The following is a 19,453-nucleotide window of genomic DNA, read 5'->3' as shown; positions in this document are numbered from 1 at the left end:
GGAAACAAGCATAATGTATAAGGGAAAAGAACAATGGTGTGGTTTGTCTGCTTTATGCAAGGGTCTGTGCAGAAAACCCAGTTTTGATCTGTAAATAAAGCTGTTACGCGAGTAAGACACCTAACAGACTGAAGAAGGGAGAACTTTACATAGAATGCCAACTGCTGAAGGTGTGGTGAGGGGCAGGCAGAAAACCCCAGACATGTTGTAAAGGCACTGAGGATTTAATCGCCTTCCAAGAAGGCTGGCCAGGGTCTTGGAAGGATGTTAATGGCAGAGCAGGAGGGATAATGTGACATTTGTTTTTGTTAGAGCAGTAGAGAAGAGAATAGCTCAAGGAGGAGAGAGTAGAACTAATGTATGACTGCTTCAGACTTCACCAGTCCAGTCAACCATCGGAAGGCTGAGTGTAAAGAAGTTGACACTGAGAAATTTATGAATTAATAAAGTTGAAGTAATGTTTATAGAGAGAAATGGACAGAAAATCTGAGCGACGGATCAGGTAGAGAGTGATGAAGAAAGGGAGTAGTTATGCTGCTTGGCTATAAAAGGAGCCAGGAAGTGCTACTGGGGAAAAATGTTGAAAATGATAAGTCCTAAAGAAACCATAGGAGGTAAAATGAGGTGTTGTAGTGGCAGCTCTTCATTTATACCATGATGATATCTAAATAATTTTGGTTATCAAAAATTAATCTGTGTATCAGTGATTCCCACAAGAAAAACTTTTTGTATGCGTCCCTTTTGAAATTTTGGATAGCAACTGTGAACTCATTCACAGAAGAAGATTGTTACGAAACACAAAATATTCTTTTGATCCTGAATCAATGAAACGTGAGACTCATTTTCAGTACTGTTCCCCCAAGCCCCATGTTCTTGATAAGCATCTATTCACTGATTAGGCTACTAAGCAAGAATGAAACATACATACTCGGTAGTTGCATAATATGCAGTTCAACAGAAATACCAAGAAATATTTTACTTTTTTTTTTTTTTTCCAGTTTTCTAGGCCCATGACTCAAACCCATTGCTTAATAGCAATGATTTGTGGTAGCATGATTGAGATTACTGGATAGGATTAAGGAATAAGACCTCTAATAACCTCACCTCTGCCATGGATTATTATAGTAATAAACCATGGTGAAGAAATATCTAGTGATTAGACATGTGATTTATTGATGTGTAACATGTAGACTATTTACTGTGCGCTCAGTGGGGTCTATATGACTAGACCGAAATATCACAACAGCGAATGTATGTACATCGACGCATTTATGTCGATGTACATACTGAGCGAAACACCTAAACGGCGAAAATCGGAACGCCGAAAGTGTTTCATCATCATACTGCACCACACAGGTAGGTAAAATTTAAACTAAGATATTAAATTAATTAGCTTTTGCAGGGGGGCAAGCCCCCTTGCACCCCCTACTTAAATATACCAACTCCGAGGCCGCAATACAGTGGGGAAAAGGATATATTTCCTTATCCCCACCACCGTGCTGCTGGCTATGAAACACGTTCACCGTTTAGGTGTTTCGCTCAGTATGTACATCGACGTAAATGTGTCGATGTGCATACATTCGCTGTTGTGATCTTTCGGTCTAGTCATATAGACCCAGCTCAGTGAGTGTTCTGTATTAAAAGCCATAAAAAAAGCATAGAAGAAATCTAGAATGCCCAGTTCACTTGAGTGAAAGGGAAAATGAAGATGATTGTATAGAGCATACACCTTCACTGTACTACATTTGGGTATTAGTCGATTCAGCTTGACACAGGAAGAAACATTTTAGCCAAGCCATTCTTACCGGGTGAGGTACCATACAATCTGATGTAATTTTCATCCATTCCCCAACTGATGGGTTTTGGGTCCAGCTCAGCTGCTTTTTCCAGATCCCCAGAGCCAACTCTCAGGCTCCTCCCTTTATCCATAATGGCCAGTCAGCCTAACATACCATAGAAGTCATTTGCCGCCACATCTCTACAGACGCGGATCCCCTCTCTCTAAAGCTATCAGGTGAAATTTACTTAAAACAGTGAGTTTCAGGTAATTTTTTTCATCAAGCTATCCTCCCTTAATTCAGAGGTTTCAGATTTTTCATCTACATGTTGGGTCTTCCTTTCACTTCTACCAAACCTTTAGTTTTTCTTTCTAGTACACATTGTTGGTACTTTGTCTTTCCTTTTTCTCCCTCCCCCCTTGTCCCTTTCTACCGATTTCAGGGTACTTCTTGCTAACAGTAGATGTTATGTAGTCCAATCTCTCCTACATTCTTACCCGTGGGTTCAGAGCCAAACCTCGGCTCCGACTCGGCCATACTCTAGTTCGAAGTCTTTCAATTGGCTAGGCTAAGAGTTATCTCATGCTGCACTGCTCCCTTTCCCCAGATCTCGTTTGCCGTTCGTAAAGCTCATACGTGGTCTCGCTCTTGGCTGTGGCTAAGTATAACTTTTCTTCTTTTTTATTAATTTTTTATTTAATTTTTTCCAAATTGTTGCTCCAAAAGCTATTTTCATAGCTAGGTGCGCGTGTTTTTGGTTTGTAGAAGCTGTTTTTGTGTGGTCTTTCGTGGCCTTTGACTTGGCATCCCATTAGCTTTCTCCCAACGGGCTAGGCCCGTTTCAGTTAGAGGACCTAGTCCTCCCTCCATTTATCATCTGTTACCCTTCTGTGTTTGTTTTTTTTCGGTACCCTATCCCTCCGGGCTAGGGCCGTTTAAGTTAGATGACCTAGTCCTACCCTTGTTTCCTGTCTGGGCTGTTTAAGTTAGAGGTCCTTGTATGGTGTCTGCAGTTTATTTAGTGTCTAGTTCCCGCGCTTTGTTGCTGGTGTCGGGTTTGTCATTTGTGTTGTGTCTAGTGTCCTACCGATCATGTCCAAGGATACAAAAGAACACAAGCCTTCAGGCTTCAAAAAATGTAGTTGTTGTGACTTTCGGCTTTTCCCGGTTAGGGGTCGCCACAATGGAACTCCGGTCCGCTAATGATTGGCAGTTGATTTTTACGTACCGAGTTGCCAGCCCTGACGCACAACCTTTAACGAAGGTACGCCCATTAACGCATGTCTCCACGCAGAAGACGCTCTGAGTGTCAAACCGGACAGCGTCTTACTGTGAGGCGACAACACTACCGCAGCGCTACCATAAGATGTCTATTACTGATGGGCACTCTGTGTGCGTTTATTGTTTGGGGGCTATCCACCTTCAGGAATCTTGTGCGTTCTGTCACGCATTCAGCCCTTGTGTTCTTCAAGAAAGGAAGAACAAACTAATTCTGAAAGTATTACTGAAACCCACCATCGAGGAAGATCTGGAGAGGTCTTTTAGTGCCAAGTCCTCTCCCTCTAAAAGAGACAAAACCTCCAAAGCAAAAAAAATGCTCTCCGGCTCCGTCAGTCTTATTGGAGCCTCCGGAGAAAGTTACTAAGTCTATTGTGGCATCCTCTGCTCCACTGGCTTCAGTGCAGAAGGAAGTTGGTGAATCGACAGAACCTACATCGGCTACCAGCCTCTCGGAGCCGGTGACGGAGATACTTGTTTGGAGCCGGTCTCCAGTTTTTAGACCGGTTTCTCCTCCTCGCAGGTCTCCTTCTGAGAGGAGGTCTAGATCTCCTACCTTATCCTCTAGGTCCTCCAGGACTCTCTCTGATGTGGATAGAGTGGTGCAGAGACTGCTCCAATCACTGGTGCTGGCTAAATTGCTTTCGGCTCCAGCCTATTCTGCCCCGGAGCCCATCACCCATCCATCATCGATAGATCCTCCGAGCAAATCTCAGCCTTCGGAGCCAGAGTTGTCGGTGCCATCTGATGCTTCTAGGTTGGCTGCGGTAGCCCATCCTTGCTTCTCAGCTCCGACCTCGTCTGCTCTGTCCACGGGGTCCAGGACTCATGGTTCCTTGGTCGGACCTGAGGGGGGAGTTTCGGGACGCTCTTCGGCTCCTAGCCTCCCTCTCGGTGCTTCGGCTCTGGTGAGCCTAACCCTTGCTTCAGACCTTGTCCCTTCTGCTCTGAGGGCTTCCATGGTTGGTCGATCTTCGGAGCCGAGGGGACCAGCTTTCGAGGTCATGCGGAGCATGCTGGCCAGGTCCTCAGCTGCATCATACAGCACTGACACTCTACCCCCTCCAGCTCTGATATCAATCTCTGATCGCCCCTTATCCTTGGACAGCAGAGACCCAAGGCCTCAGGATACCTCCATGAGTGGTCCCCAACTTTGAGGGCCCCCCAGAGTTTTTGCTTGAGGAGCCACCCAGAAAAAGAACGTGCAAGAGGAAGCACATCGACTCCCAGGAGGAGTCTTTCACGTCTGACACTGACCTTGAGGAATCAGAGGGGTCCCCCAAGTCGTCCTCTGAGGATATCTCTTTCACTGATATCCTAGAGATCTTGAAGTAGAGAGGCGACTGGCCCTCTAAATCCCCCTCTGAGGAGGAGTTGGTGTTCCTGAAGGCCTTTGGGGCTCAAACCTCTGCCTCCTGGGTTTCTCCCCCCTTCGACGAACTCCTGGATCTGGTTTGTCGAAGGGTGTGGGAAACCCCTGACACTGTGGAACCAGTCCCCAGGAGACCCAACAAATTTCTGTCCGCCCCTGCTGATAGAGTTTCTCACGAAGGGCGTTCCAGTAGATGCCATGGTGGTGGCAGCGGCCAAAAAGAAGGAAATGGCTGAGACTTCACTACCATCCATCCCCCTAACAAGAAGTCTAGGACCATGGACCGGTATGGGAAGCGTATGTTTTCTTCGGCAGCCTTTACTCTGCGGTCGTTGAATTATTTGTCACATTTTACACGGCTCCAAAGAGATCTCCTGAAAGAGCTTGGAGATTCTCTGCAGGCTAAAGTTTCTGACGCAGTGGCTCAGAAAGTCAACACTCAGATGTCTACCCTAAATTCTATTGCTAACTCCTCCATGAGGCTGATCTCTTACGCAGCCGAAGGAGCAAGTAGGGCAGCGAGTTCCGGAGTTTCTCTCAGGAGGCACTCCTGGATGTGCCTCTGTAATTTCGCGGAGGCCTTCAAGTCTACATTCTCCAACGCCCCGTTTGATGGTTCATCGTTCGGAACCAAGGTGAAGGACACTCTCACTAGGTGCGAGCAAGTGGGAAAAACTCTGTCTGCCATGGGAGTCCATTTTTCCATGCCTTCTAGACCTTATCCCAAGGGCCAGAAGAGTGGGAAAATGTGGTTCAAGAAATCACAGAGGTTTTTTCATGATGCACAGAGTGATTCCCCCTCCAGAGGCAGGGGAGGGGGTGGTAACTCAGGTAGACGCCGCCCAAGAGGCAGAGGAGGCCCGCGTAACCAGAGAGACTGTAACTCCTTTCGTGGTTCTCCCTAACAGCGCTTCTGATGGGTGGCCCGACTGCGCATCTCCAGAGGCAGTCGGGGGTCGCATTTCACGAAACCCAGAAGCCTGGCAACACATCACCCAGGACCAGTGGGTATTAAAAATAGTTTCCGGAGGATATCACATTCCCTTCTCCTCCCCCACGATCAAAAGAATCCCAGATGTTCCACCCAATCAAAGGGATTCAGCAGCTTCAGAATTTCTAAAGCTGCTAGAAAAAGGAGCCATCCAGCATGTCCCGTCAGACCAGATCAGATTAGGGACCTACTCCAGATTCTTTTTGGTGCCGAAAAGAACAGGGGACCCGAGACCCATCTTGGATCTCAGCCACTTGAACCTCCACGTGAAGAAGTCCAAGTTCTGAATGGTCACATTGCAATCTATTCTCCCATTGTTGGGAAAAGAAGTGTGGATGTGCTCCATCGACCTCAAGGATGCTTACTACCATATAAAGATGGACAGGGCATCCAGAAGTCATCTACGCTTTTGGCTGAAAGTCAGTCATTTTGAATTTCGTGCCCTGCCCTTTGGTCTCACCGCAGCCCCCAGGGTGTTCACCAAATGTATGGCAGTGGTGACGGCTCACTTGAGACGTCAGGGATTCCAAGTGTTTCCGTACCTGGATGACTGGCTCATTTCTGCCACCACCAGACATCTGCTACTACAGACCAGAGATGCCACTATCAAGCTGTGTCAACAATTGGGTATCACTCTAAACTGGGAAAAGTCTGCCTTGTTGCCCTCGCAGCGTGTCAACTTTATAGGCGCCGAGTTAGACATCATGCTCATGAGGGCGTTTTTACCGCAAGAAAGGATTCAGGGTTTGCAACAACAGGTATAAGCGTTGCTCCCTCTGAAAAAAGTAAAGGCAAAAACGGTCCTCAAATTGTTAGGGATGATGGCTGCAACAATTATGCTGGTTCCTCTTGCGAGGCTACACATGAGGCTCCTTCAGTGGCTGCTCTTTGCCCAGTGGTCTCTACAACACCTTCCGCTTTCTCATCTTATAATGATCACAGACAAGTGCAAGCAAGATCTATGCTGGTGGCTTCACACCAGCAACCTCAGTGTGGGAAAGCCCTTCGTCCCACCCCCTCCTGTTGCCACAGTGACCATGGATGCCTCTCAGATTGGGTGGGGGGGGGCATTATCTCAGCAGGACAGTCCAAGGCACGTGGCAGGAACACGAGATACATTTGCATATCAATATCATGGAGATGAGAGCAGTGCTACTAGCGTTGCAAGCACTTCAGAGCTTTCTTCCTGTCGAGACAATTGCGATCCACTCAGACAATATGTCGGTGGTATGGTATCTGAACAAACAGGGAGGAACCAAGTCGTACCCCCTTTGCAGAGAGGCCATTCGAGTGTGGCAGTGGGCAGTGTCTTCCCAACGTTTTCTTGTAGCAACGCACATTCCGGGGAAGTCCAACGTGATTGCCGACAGGTTGAGCAGAGCTATTCTGATGCCTCACGAGTGGTCCCTGAACAGTCAGGTTGCGGAGCAGATTTTCCGCAGATGGGGTCAGCCTTGCTGCGACCTATTTGCCAGTCCCCTCAATACCAAGTGCAGCAGCTACTTCACCCTTATCCCCCTTCAGGGAGAGTCAACCAGGGACGCTCTAGTTCACGATTGGCCCTCCAGTCTACTTTATGCCTTCCCACCTGTTCCTCTGCTGACAAAGGTTATTCAGAAAGTGCAATCCTTGGGAAGCAGAATGATTCTGATTGCTCCACACTGGCCTCGTCAAATTTGGTTCCCCTTTCTCCATCCCTATCTCATGGACTACCCCTGGATGCTGGACCCACAGCCAGATCTACTGACTCATATGTCGGGGCAGTTCCATCCCTCTCTTCAGACCCTCCGGTTGACAGCTTGGCTACTCCAGTTCTATCACTAGTCAGGCTTCATCATTTTTCTCCGGAAGTGGTTCATATTCTGTCTTCTTCCCATAAGCCTTCGACCAGAAAGATCTATTCCAGTAAATGGAAAAGATTCTCCATCTGGGCTCATGCAAGACAAATTGATCCTTATACAGCTCCAATTTCTTCAGTTCTGGAATTTCACTCCGTGCTTTTCAATCAGGGATCAACAGCCGCAACCATTAAAGTCCAGTTGGCGGCTATTTCCACTTTTCACGTCGCTAATGAACCCAGTCTAATGACGCATAGACTTTGTAAGGCATTCTTGAAGGGCACTATGCTGCTTCGCCCTCCAGTTTTTGACCCGGTCATGCCTTGGGACCTAAATTTTGTGCTACAGTGTCTCACGTCGTTCCTCTTTGAGCCTGCAGCTACTTGTGAACTGAAATATATGACTTGGAAGACTATCTTTTTGGTAGCCATCACTTCAGCTAGACGTGTGTCTGAGCTCCAAGCTTTGTCAATCAGACCGCCTTACTTGATATTTCACAAGGACAGGGTTTCCCTCAGACCAAACCCTTCTTTTATGCCGAAGGTGGCTTCGGTTATTAATCTCAACCAATCCTTTGAACTGCCCGTATTTTTCCTAGAGTTTTCTAAGGCAGAATTTAAATTTCACCAGCTGGATGTTCATAGACAGTTGCATTTTTATTTGCATAGAACGAAGGATCTTAGAAAATCGGATCAGCTATTTGTCTCATTTTCAGACAATAAGATTGGGTCTCCTGTTTCCAAAGTGACCTTGTCTAGATGGATCTCTAGTTGTATTTCCTTCATTTATGCCTCAGGTGGTAAGGAGTTACCATTTAGAGTGAAGGCTCATTCTACCCGATCGATGTCTACCTCTACAGCATTTCAGGCCAGGATGTCTATGGATGATATTTGTGCTGCGGCTACATGGCCATCTCCTCACACCTTTATTACTCACTACAAATTGGATTTGATATCCAGAGGCAAATTTTCCTTTGGTTCCACAGTGCGCAGGAGTATTTTCCATTGATCCTCCCAGGGTTCAGGTGCTGGGGACGCTAACCCATGGGTAAGAATGTAGGCGAGATTGGACTACATAACATCAAGAAGTTATGTACTCACCATAACATTCGATGTATGTAGTCCCTCTCACCTCACATTCTTACTTACCCCCCCCCCCGCATTACCCCTCCTGGAGGGCCTAGAGGTTAGTTCTGATTTCAGTATTCCTTTTGTTATTGGGTTGATTTTCCTTCTCTTTGTGTTATGTGTATGGAAGGTGAGTGATTGAGCTTGCAGCAAACAAGATCTGGGGAAAGGGAGCAGTGCAGCATGGGATGCCTCTTAGCCCAGCCAATTGAAAGACTTTGAGGTAGAGTATGGCCGAGTCGGAGCCGAGGTTCGGCTCCGAACCCACGGGTAAGAATGTGAGGCGAGATGGACTACATACATCGAACGTTATGGTGAGTACATAACTTCTTGTTTTCTTGTAAAAAAAATAAATAAATAAAACTTTTTCCTTTTGCTTTTCTTTTTGGACTAGAACTCCTTGGTCTCTATAATGGCAGACAAGCCAACTGGTTTCAAAAACTGCATTTCTTGTGGACACAAAATACCCAATTCAGATGCCCACAAGGAATGCATCTATTGCTTGGGCACTAGTCATTAAGATTCAGGATGTTCCATCTGTGCTGGCTTTAACACCAGAGCACTTACTGATAGAACAAATTAGCTTTGAAGGGCTGTCTTCCTCCTTCAGTTTCAACTGAGGCTCAAACCCCCTCCAAGAAATCAAAGGAAAGCCTGACTCAGCTTCCAAAGACAAAGATCCTGGGAAGAGATCACTAGACCCATCGACATCTTTGGTTCCATCCTTAGAACCACCATCAAAAATTTCAAAGAAATCAGATCGGATTACCATGGATCCTACTACTACAAAAACAAAATCTCTTGGATCCAGTCACCTTGTTGTTTGTGGGATACAATACCTTCTCAACTACCATCCCTATTTTTTGCAGGAGTCTCAATGTAAGCCTTCCAGGCCACCATCTACTAACTCCACATTTAGGTCATCCAGGAGCTTGTCCAAGGCCAAAGTGCATAGAATGATGAGGAAATTCCTCAAAGCTCAGATCCAGATAATGGTACTTTCATCTCTGTCTACCATCAGATCCATGAGCCTGCCCATTACAAGTCCTTCTCTAGATTCTCCTTCACCGATCAGACCTGCGGTTTCAAAGTAGTCAGATCCAAAGGCAGGTCATTCTTCAACTCCGATCACTTCACTGAGCTGTCCAGCTCTGAACATTTCAGAGTATGAAGACTCTTGGAGCTGACGCATCTACACTGGCTCAAGATGACTGGGGTCTACTCTGAAATTATCCAGGCATTCCTCGCCCATGGGGAGCTTCAGCACTGGAAACCTCTGATCCAACTCCATCCTCGGGTGGAGGGCCTAGAGAGATTCAGGGAACAGTGCATGAAATATTGGCTCTGACACCTCTAGCTTCAGTTTCCCTTAGGCACTCTGCTTTCAAGATTGTGGAGAGGAACTTCCCTTTAGCTAAACAAATGATATCCCTAGCTCCCTTGGATCACGTATCTTTATCACTTTCAGGTCTTTGCTCTGAGCCTCATCCTTCTAATCCACTGGGACAGCAGGCCCGTTCCAAGTCTCTAGTCAGTCCCTCAGGACTTCCCTATCACTTCCATACAGACCATCCCGCTGATGAGGTTCCTCCAAAGAGAACATGCAAAAGGAGATACTTAGATTCCCCTCAAAAATCTCTCACTGAAAACACTGATTTCGCTGAAGGGGAGAGGGCCCAGATCTCCACCTGAAGGCATCTCCTTTGGAGACTTAGTTTTACCCGTAAAGCAAAAGGTGGTTGGTCTTCCGACCCCGTACCCCCACACACACACACACACACACACACACACACACACGTTGATGAGCTTATAGACCTCATATCTTGCCGGGTATGGAAGGAGCCACATACTGTGGAGTCCATCCCTAACTGTCCAGATAAATGTTTAGCCCCTACCCCCAAACGACAGAACACACTGGAGCAAGGGGGTCCCAGTTGATACCATGGCTTTGGCAGCAGCTACTAAGAAAGCGGTTGCAGAGCTCTTCTGTCCATCCTTCTAATAGGGAAATTCAGGGCCTTAGATAGATTCAGTAAGCGAGTTTATGCTTTAGCAACCACTGTGGTCATTGCATTACATGGCGCATTTCATGAGATTGCAATGAGATTTGACTAACGAGTTCTCCAAATCACTTTCTGGCTCCATGTCTGCTGAGGACAAAAAGAGAGCCTCCTCACAACTGGCCACCTTTCAGTCAATGGTGAATGCATCCATTAGGTTAATATCCATCCTGCAAAGGGTACCTCAGAGGTGGCCTGTTCAGGCATAGCCATTTGGATACATGCGTAGATGCTTCTGTGTGATTTTGCAGAGTCCTTCAAGTCTTCATCCATCAGTCCTCCATTTGATAGATCTTCCCTATTTGGCCCAAAAGTAAAAGTGCTGTCCAGGAGTGATCATGAAAGAAAGACCCTGTCTACCATGGGGATCCATTTTTCTGCTCCTCAAAGATCTTTTTACCCAGAATCAGGGAAGATGTAGAAAGATGAGGTTCTGCAAATGCCAAAGTCCTTTCCAAGACTCACAAGGAGATAGTTCTTCCAGAGGCAGAGGGGAGAGCTGTAGTTGAAGCCGCCTACCCCATTGCAGAGGTGACTCACAGAGCCAGGCTTTCCGGAATCCCTTCTTAGAGAAAACCCTACCAGCACTCCTGAAAGGTTGCCCCACTGTTGCCATCTGGAGGCAGTCAGGAGACATTTGTCTTTGCACCAAAAAGCCTGTGCATCCATCACAAAATATTCTTGGGTGCAGAGAATTATATCCAGAGGGTATATCATACCATTTTCCCAAATTTCCTCTGCAAGAATGAAAAGAATCCTCAGTGCTCCACCCAATCAGAGGAAGATGACAGCATTAGAAAAGTGACTCAAAAAAATTCATCCAGAAGCCCCCTGCAGACCAGATAGGATCTGGAACCTACTCAAGATTCATATTGCCAAAGAATACAGAGGACTTGGAGACTCATCCTGGATTTCAGCAGACTAAACCAATATGTAAAATATTCAAAGTTCCGGATGGTCACAGTTCAGTCCATTTTGCCCCTGCTGTGAAAAGACGACTGGATGTGCTCGATAGATCTTCATGATGTGTATTGTCACATCAAAATGAACAGGCACTCCAGAAGATGCCTGTGCTTCTGGCTGGGAGCCAGTCATCACCAGTTTATAGCACAGCACCCAGGGTGTTCACTAAATCCATGGCAGCAGTAACAGCTCACCTGAGACTGCTAGGATTCAAAGTGTTTCTGTACCCAGACAACTGGCTTCTAACTACCCCATCCAGGCATTTACTTCTACAGGCAAGGGATTTGCTGCAATTGTGTCTTCATCTAAGCATTATGGTCAGTTTGAAATCACAACTCACACCTACGCAGTATCTGGAGTTCATAGGTGCTAGCCTAGACAGTCACTCACAGTCTCTCTTCCTCAAACACAAATTCATATGTTCAGATCCCAAGTCAGGAAAATTATCTTTATGTCCTTCACTTCTAGCATGACTAATATTACAAGCCTTGGGATCCATGGCAGCAGCTATCACCCTAGTCCAGAGGTTCCCAAAGTATGTGTGACATCTGGCCAGAAGGCTTTAGCATTAAAAGTCTTACAGCTTTTCCCGGTTAGGGGTCACCACAGCGGAACTTCGGTCTGCTCATGATTGGCAGTGGATGATTTTTACAGTGCCAAGTTGCCAGCCCGACGCCCAACCTTCAAAGAAGGCACGCCCATTCACGCTCGCACCTACCTGCATGTCTTTAGCGTCACTCGACTACAGGGAGGATATGCAGACTCCACACAGAAGGCACTCCAGCTGGGAATCGAACGGGAGAACCTCTTGCTGTGAGGCGACAATGCTAACCGCTGCACCACCGCGGCCTACAGGCTTTAGCATTAAAAAAAAAAATACTTAACACTGTGGTGGGTGGTGTCTTCTCCTTTAAGGAGGACTATGCTTGCATCGTGCAATACTTGCACACACCAATGTGGATGTAAACCCATTCTGCATTCGCACACAGAATTAAAGCTAGCCGTTCTGTTTATAGAGGAGGTAAATGCGTGTTTGTGTGTATAATTTAAACTAGCAGTTCTATTTTTTTACTGTATGGAAGAGAAAGTGTATGTTTGTCTTTTCGGCTTTTCCCAGTTAGGGGTTACCACAGCGGAACTCTGGTCCGCTAATGCTTGGCAGTAGATTTTTTTATGGTGTTGAGTTGCCAGCCCGACGCCCAACCTTCAGCGAAGGCACACCCATTCACGAATGTCTTTCGGTGGCCACTCGACCGCGGGGAGGACATGCATACTCCACACAGAAGGCACTCCAGCCGTGAATCGAACAGGAGAACCTCTTGCTGTGAGGCAACAGTGCTACCGCTGTACCAAAGCGGCTTCCTGGAAGAGAAAGTGTATGTATGCAATTTAAACTAGCCATTCTGCTCATATGAGAGAGAGTGTATAGTGTGTATTGCTGTAAGAGAGAGAAGGTGCGTGTGTGTTGCTACGAGAGAGTAAGTGTGTGTATCTGTGTGTTCCTATGAGAGAGTAGGTGTGTGTATATGTGTGTTGCTGTGAGAGAGCAGAGAGGGTAGGCATGTATGTGAGAGAGCAGAGAGGGGTAGGTATGTGTGTCTGAGAGAGCAGAGAGAAAGGGGTGTGTGTGTGTTTGTGTAAGCAAAGAGAAAGTAGAGGTGGGTGTGTAAGCAAAGTAGGGGTGGGTGTGTAAGCAAAGAGAAAGTAGGGGTGGGTGTGTGCGAGAGAGAGCAGAGAGAATGCAAGAGTGAGAGACCAGCAGGAAGATAGGTATAGGGTGTCTGGTGTGTGTATTTAACATACCTCTGAACTGTCTAGATTTAGCCTCACAGTTTTCGTCTGTTTCTCAAAATTTGTAGTTTTGTGGCAAATCAGAGGACTGAAATCACTTGGCCACCCAAGGGACTATAGTAAACTGGTCAACATACGGATGTGGTCAACATAAGGAACTAGGCCTACTGTACTGATACATACATGTACTTTACTTTCTTGTACAGCTTTTATTAGAGAATATCGTACAAAATCATACATACAGTATTATACAAAATCAAAAACTGTTTTCTCATGGTTTAATCATTCTTTCTGAAAAAAAGTGTCAGTCTTGGTCTGTTTCTTATTCCCATTACAAAGGTAAATGGTGGAAGCACTCTCAACTCTAGCTACACAATTCAGCATTTTTCCACAGCACATGACTTCAACTGCATTATCAGATGCCTGACATCCTCTTCTTCTGGATTCTCTGCAATTTCTGTGTTATCCTCACTTGCTTCTTCCACTTTATCAGCTGCTTCATGCACTTTTATGCTGGTCTGTACTTCAGTCAGTATCACTTGGAAAATTGCTTCAGGGTCAAGTTCATTACAGGTTACCACCTCATCATCCATTGCAGCAAAACCTTCAAAGTCTACTCCTTAGAATTCTGTCATGGAAGATGGACTGTCTGGTGGGGCCAAAACATCGGGCTCTTTAGAGAGCAACCAGTGAATTAACTGATGCAGTTGATGACGTTGCTTCCACAGGCAGACCACAGGTTTGTGTTTTAGTAAAGACCCACTCCAGGAGCTGGGCTCGGTAGTACATTTTAAATGTTTTGATGATGCCTTGGTCAGGAGGTTGGATTTTTGAGGTCGTGATTCACTTGCAGATGGCCAGGACAGTTGTCTGTCCTACTTCGTTTCTCAGTCGATACCCCTTATCCACTCCTCAAATAGGGCACCAGTCATCCATGCGCATTTGTGTGATCTCCAAGTGACTGGGAGCATTTGTTAATTTCATGACAAAGGCTCCTGTCGGGCATCGCATTGAAAAAGACTCCACATTTATCAGTGTTAAGGATGTTGTTGTCTTTGAAGCCTCTGGCGAAGTCTAGGAACTTTTTGATGAACTCTTCCACAACTTCTACTTGAAACCTCATTGGATTCACCACACACGACTTTCTGGGAGGTGTCATGTCGCAGTTTAAATTTCTCAAGCCAGCCACTTGATACTTGTAAATCTGCCACCCCAAATTCCCGTGCAAATTTTTTAGCAACTTCTTGGATCATGAGCCCGGAGATTCGGGCATTAACTGCCCTCATATGTTTGAACCAGCTTAATGCGGCTTTATTGACTTCATCGAGGGAAGTTTTCCTCCTTTTCCACTGTAGGTCTCTGCTTTCCTTACCATATCTTTCCAAGTACTCATGTTTACATTTTTGGATGTTGCTGATTATGGTCTTGCTATCACCAGAATGTTCTGCCGTCTTTCTTTGGCTGCTACTTTCCAGAAAATGTAGATCAACCTTTTCCTTCAATATCAGCTCTCTGAGTTCTTTCATTTGGGCCATCATGACTCGATTAACTGTAAAATTTTTCAGTAATTATAGGATATATTTAAAATTCAGACCAGTCCTTCATGGTGAAAACATCTTCAGCAACACGTGATAAATACTAGGACGTTAGGCCTAATCCAACACATGGTAATAAAACATGAAAAAAAGAACTTGTACTAAAGTAAAAATAATACAACTAAGGGGCAAAGCCTCCACATCTTTTACCCCTTGGTGTAGAGTGGACTCAATTGGTCAAGTTACAGAGGGTAAATTAATAGTGTGTTACAGTCCAAGTGGTCAAGATACAAGTTACAGAGGTGGCCAATATAGAGAGGTCGTTCTTCCATTGAGTACATGTGGTGCATGCCCGGTCTATGAAAATTAGGTCAACTTCAGGAGGTGGTCAATGTGTAGGGAGGTGGTCAACTGTGGATGTTCTACTGTATGAGTTTCAGACTTCATAACCTTCATAAAATGCATGCCAAGACAAATGGTGTTACTCTAGCATCTTTCCAAGTCTATAAGAGCAGTATTTATAATCTGCCCCCCCCCCCCATTCTTTTAGGCTTTGCCCAGATTTCTTGTGCTAAGAGTTTGAGAGGTAGGGAGGCATGGTATGTAATGCACTAGTTGCCAATTGTTCGGTGCATTTTAAGGGGGGATAGGGTTTCTACATTGCTGTGTATCCACCTTTGTATAAGATGCCTAGTAGCTATGGACTTGTTAGTTTGTCAGTCATTCCCTATTGCAGTATTACCAGCTTACCAATGTTTCTTTAATGTAATGTAGGCAATTAATTCTTCAAGGGCAGAAGGCACTGAATTTATAGCTGAAGCATTGAAATGTAAAGTTGTTTGCCAGTAGCAGCCTTTTCATTAGTTATAAATATCCATACATTTTCTTTTATTGCTTACTGGAAAAATGTTCAAAACTACAAATTTAAAACAATCTAACAAGTGGTGATGTATTATACAAGGAATATCATTTAATACAGTCAGGAAGGGGAATTAAAGAATATTCATGTATGCATGTCCCTAAAAATGTGTGCAAGGAGGCTATGGTTTGAAAATAGCCCAAACGTAAACTTAATTCTCCACTGGCCAGATGCATTTTATTTGAATGTGGGTTTCAATGGTAGAGAAGTTTACTGCTCATGCTAAGTCTGTTTCCATTCTGATTGGTTGTTTAGCAAATAGCTATCAGTGTTTGTGCATTTTATTTCAATATCTGTAATAATTGTAGAAGTAAATAAGAAAACAGTATGAACAGTGTTAGGTTTAAACAGTGTTCATGGTAACTGGGGAGAAATAGCCAGGTAATGGAACACTGGTATGGCTGGGGAAGGGGTCTGCTGCAGGAGAGGCTGCCCCAATCTATTACCCTGCCTAGGGCCTCGTTTGACCATGATCGGCTCTGCTAATAATTAAATTATGAGAATAGTTTACTTGGCCCCTTTAAATCCCCAAAAAACACTCCATGGTGGCATTAACTTTTCCTTTTAAGGAGGACCATACATGCTTCATATACGCACACACCGACACGAGTAGTAGTTCGCAAAAAAAATTACCATTTTGTAAAGTGGGTCTCTCCCTATAAAAGTTTGGGAACCACTGCAGTAGTCCCTTTAGCCAGGCTTCACATGCAGATTCTGCAATGGACTGTGTACAGTGATCTATTCTTTAGCAACTTTTATTTGTCCCAGTCAAGATCATACAGTCTTGCAAAAAATATCTTCTTTGGTGGCTTCACTCGGATGAAGTTTCCTAGGGCTGTCCATTTGTTCTCCCACAGTGACCCCGGATGCCTCTCACCTGGGGGACCACTACTTGGGAAGGACAGTACAAGGTATGTGGTCCCAGAAGAGGTCAAGATACATCTCAGTGTCCTAAATGAAAGCAGGCCTTTAAAGACATTCTCCCTTCCAGGACAGTTACTATTCATATGGATAATGTCTGTAGTCTGATACATCAATAAACTAGGAGGAACCAGATCTTGCCCACTATGTCAGGAAGCAGTGAAGTGTGACAATGTGTGATCTCTTCCGGCCGCTTCCACGTAGCAATGCACATAAGGGTGGATAGCCAACGTTATTGCAGACAAATTAAGCATGTCCATTCTGATGCCTCATGAGTGGTCTCTCAATGTCAAAGTGGCGGAGAGAATTTTCCATTGATGGTTTAGCCCTGTTGCACGTTTTCTGCTTCTCCTTTCAACTATTGCAGCAGGTTTTCTGCTTCTATTAGAAAGATTTACAGAATTAAATGGAAGAGATTTGCTTTCTAGGCTCTTAAGAGAGATCCGGACCCTTTTTCTGCCCCAGTACCAGCTGTACTTTTTTTAGTTTCAATTTTCACTGAAGAGGCTAAGTTTTCCTCCTCGTAAGGTTCAGCTGGCTGCCATTTCAAACTTCCATCTAGGTGAAAATAATTCCTCCTTAGCTTCTTCTAGATTATGCAAAGCTTTTCTCAAAGGAGCATTTTTACTTAGACCTCAGTAAAGGATCGTACTTCTCCTTGGGATTTAATTATACTCAAGTTCTTACCCAAGGCCCCTTTGAGCCTTCAGACAAATCAGACCTTAAGTTTTTGTCTTGGAAAAAACATTTTTTCTAGTTTCTGTTACATCAGCTAGATGGGTATCCAAACTCCAGCCTCTCTTTTCCAAGCCTCCTTACCTGGTTTTCCACAAAGTCAAGGATTCCTTGTGGACTACCCAGTATTTTTTAAGGTAGCTTTTGAGTCTAATATTAAGCAGGTCATTTACCTCCCAGTTTTCTTTCCAAATTTTTCAAATAAGGGAGAGTACATGCCCCATTTTCTGGGTGTGCATAGACAACTTTGATTTTATCACCTTTGGACCAAAGATTTCTGGAAGGCTGACCAGTTGTTTGTATCTTTCTGACCTAACAGATTGTGCATGCCAGTTTCTGAAGTTACTCAGGCCAAATGGTTAACTGATTGCATATCCTTTGTAGTAAGAGGGTTGCCCTTTCCTAAACTGTCTAGAGGTTATTCCACAAGGTCTATGGATGTAGCCTCAGCTTTTTGGTCAAAAGCTGCCATAGATGGCATTTGTGCATCTGCCACTTGGTCCACTCCTCATATCTTTATTGCTCATTACAAATTGGATTCTGTTTTTAGGAACAGAGCTGCTTTTGGCTCCGTGGTACTCTGAAATATCCTTCCATGACCTGTCCCATCGGTTAAGGAATGAATGAAGATGACATCAGATAAAAAAGGTTAGGTACTTACCATAATGTTACATCTGTGTTGGCCATTTTCATTCTTCTTCAGCTTTCTTCTTCAGCTTCCCACCCTACTAAGCACCTTCCCTTTGCTCCTGGAGAATCCTAAGGGATATCACTTTGGGAACTATTGTTCCTTGTATGAGTTCCATTTCTGTTGGTTTAACCTATACCTTTTTAAGTTCTCTTAAGGTATTTATTGTATACTAAGGGCAGCAAACTCGATCTGAGGTGTGTTAGTTTGGTAGGCCATTGTGGGTAAAGGGAGAAGCTCAAGAGTTGGATCAGAGGATCTGGAAAAAGTGGCCAAGTCTGATCCGAAACCCCTCAGCTGAGGAAGATTGAAAATGGACAAGTACATAACTTTTTTATATCATAAGACTTGCAGGATGTTCTGTTAAAGTTCAATGGATTATGGAGTGCTTTCTGTTTGTTGTTTAAAGTGAGTTTTCACATAACTGTACATTTTCCCATTTGCTTTCTGACTTAATGTTGAGTAGTAGCTTTGTTTGTTATCAGTAATCTAGAGCTACAGGTCACAAAGTATATATCTGAAATTATGCTTAACTTCTTAGTTAGGGGTCTTTAATGAAACAGGAAAGTTCCAGTCTGATTTAGAAGTCAGGTTTGTAATAACTGATTTAACACCAACATAAACACCATTTGCAGATCAGTCATAATCTTGTGACCTCGGTAGGCACATATCTGCTTTTAAGGTGTAAATGTAGGCATTGTTTTGACAAAAAGATCTTTTACTGTTAGAAGATGTTGCCTAGACTTTTTGACTGAACAGGCACATAATCTAAGTGATGTGTTTTTTGAAATGCTTTGAATCTTATTTATTTTTGTTCCCCTGTTAGGTTAAACATTTCCTTGGAAGACGAGCTTTAATAATGTATTTATTTGACAAGGTAAGTGTAAAATATACATTGCTAAAAAAGTAATTTGTAGCTTATTTAGCTTAGTGTGCTGTTAAAAGCAGGTTTTAAACTTCCCCCAAAGCAGCATATTTGCTGAATGGCAGCATTTTTCCTTTTTTATTGCTGTAGTATCGACAAGAACAACATAATTAGCAGATGAGATGTCAGTGGAATTTAAGGATATTGTCCACAGTGTTTTAGAACTCCTCCCTCCCCACCCACCCACAGAAGTTTTCAGTTTTTTGGTGGAGCATGTTTGTGTTCTGTCACCCTGAGTTACATGCTGAATACATGTAGGTAATACGGTTTAACATTTGAGCAGTTGAACATTCCTGCATTTGCTGTACCTTATTTTGCTTTTTTCAGGAGTAGGAGCTTGCATTACATGTTTAATGTGTGCGAGTACAATTGATAACATTTCCACAAGTAATCTTTTGCATCATTCATTTAAATCAAAATTGACAGGTGACCCAATTCTGTGGCATAAGGTATGGAGTCCTGACTATGACCTGGATGTAATTATTGTCCAGGGTGTTGGAAGATCTAACAGGAGGGGGTGGAAGTGAATGAC

At 44.4% G+C, this 19,453-nt stretch overlaps 1 protein-coding gene across 1 annotated transcript in view; it reads left to right on the top strand.

The window, feature by feature from the left end:
* The window catches only part of NDC1 (NDC1 transmembrane nucleoporin), a 2,145,343-nt gene that overhangs the window by 1,703,139 nt on the left and 422,751 nt on the right, over positions 1–19,453 (top strand). The window contains exon 14 of the mRNA XM_044085460.1: positions 18,823–18,873. Within this exon, the coding sequence (XP_043941395.1) occupies positions 18,823–18,873 (51 nt within the window). The remainder of the gene's footprint in view (positions 1–18,822; positions 18,874–19,453) is intronic.

The sequence above is a fragment of the Protopterus annectens genome, chromosome 10.part0, assembly GCF_019279795.1.
Source record: "Protopterus annectens isolate FY-2018-M chromosome 10.part0, PAN1.0, whole genome shotgun sequence".
NCBI classification, from domain to species: domain Eukaryota; kingdom Metazoa; phylum Chordata; order Ceratodontiformes; family Protopteridae; genus Protopterus; species Protopterus annectens.
The sequence above is the reverse complement of the archived record's forward strand: the minus strand, read 5'-3'. Positions and strand labels throughout refer to the sequence as shown.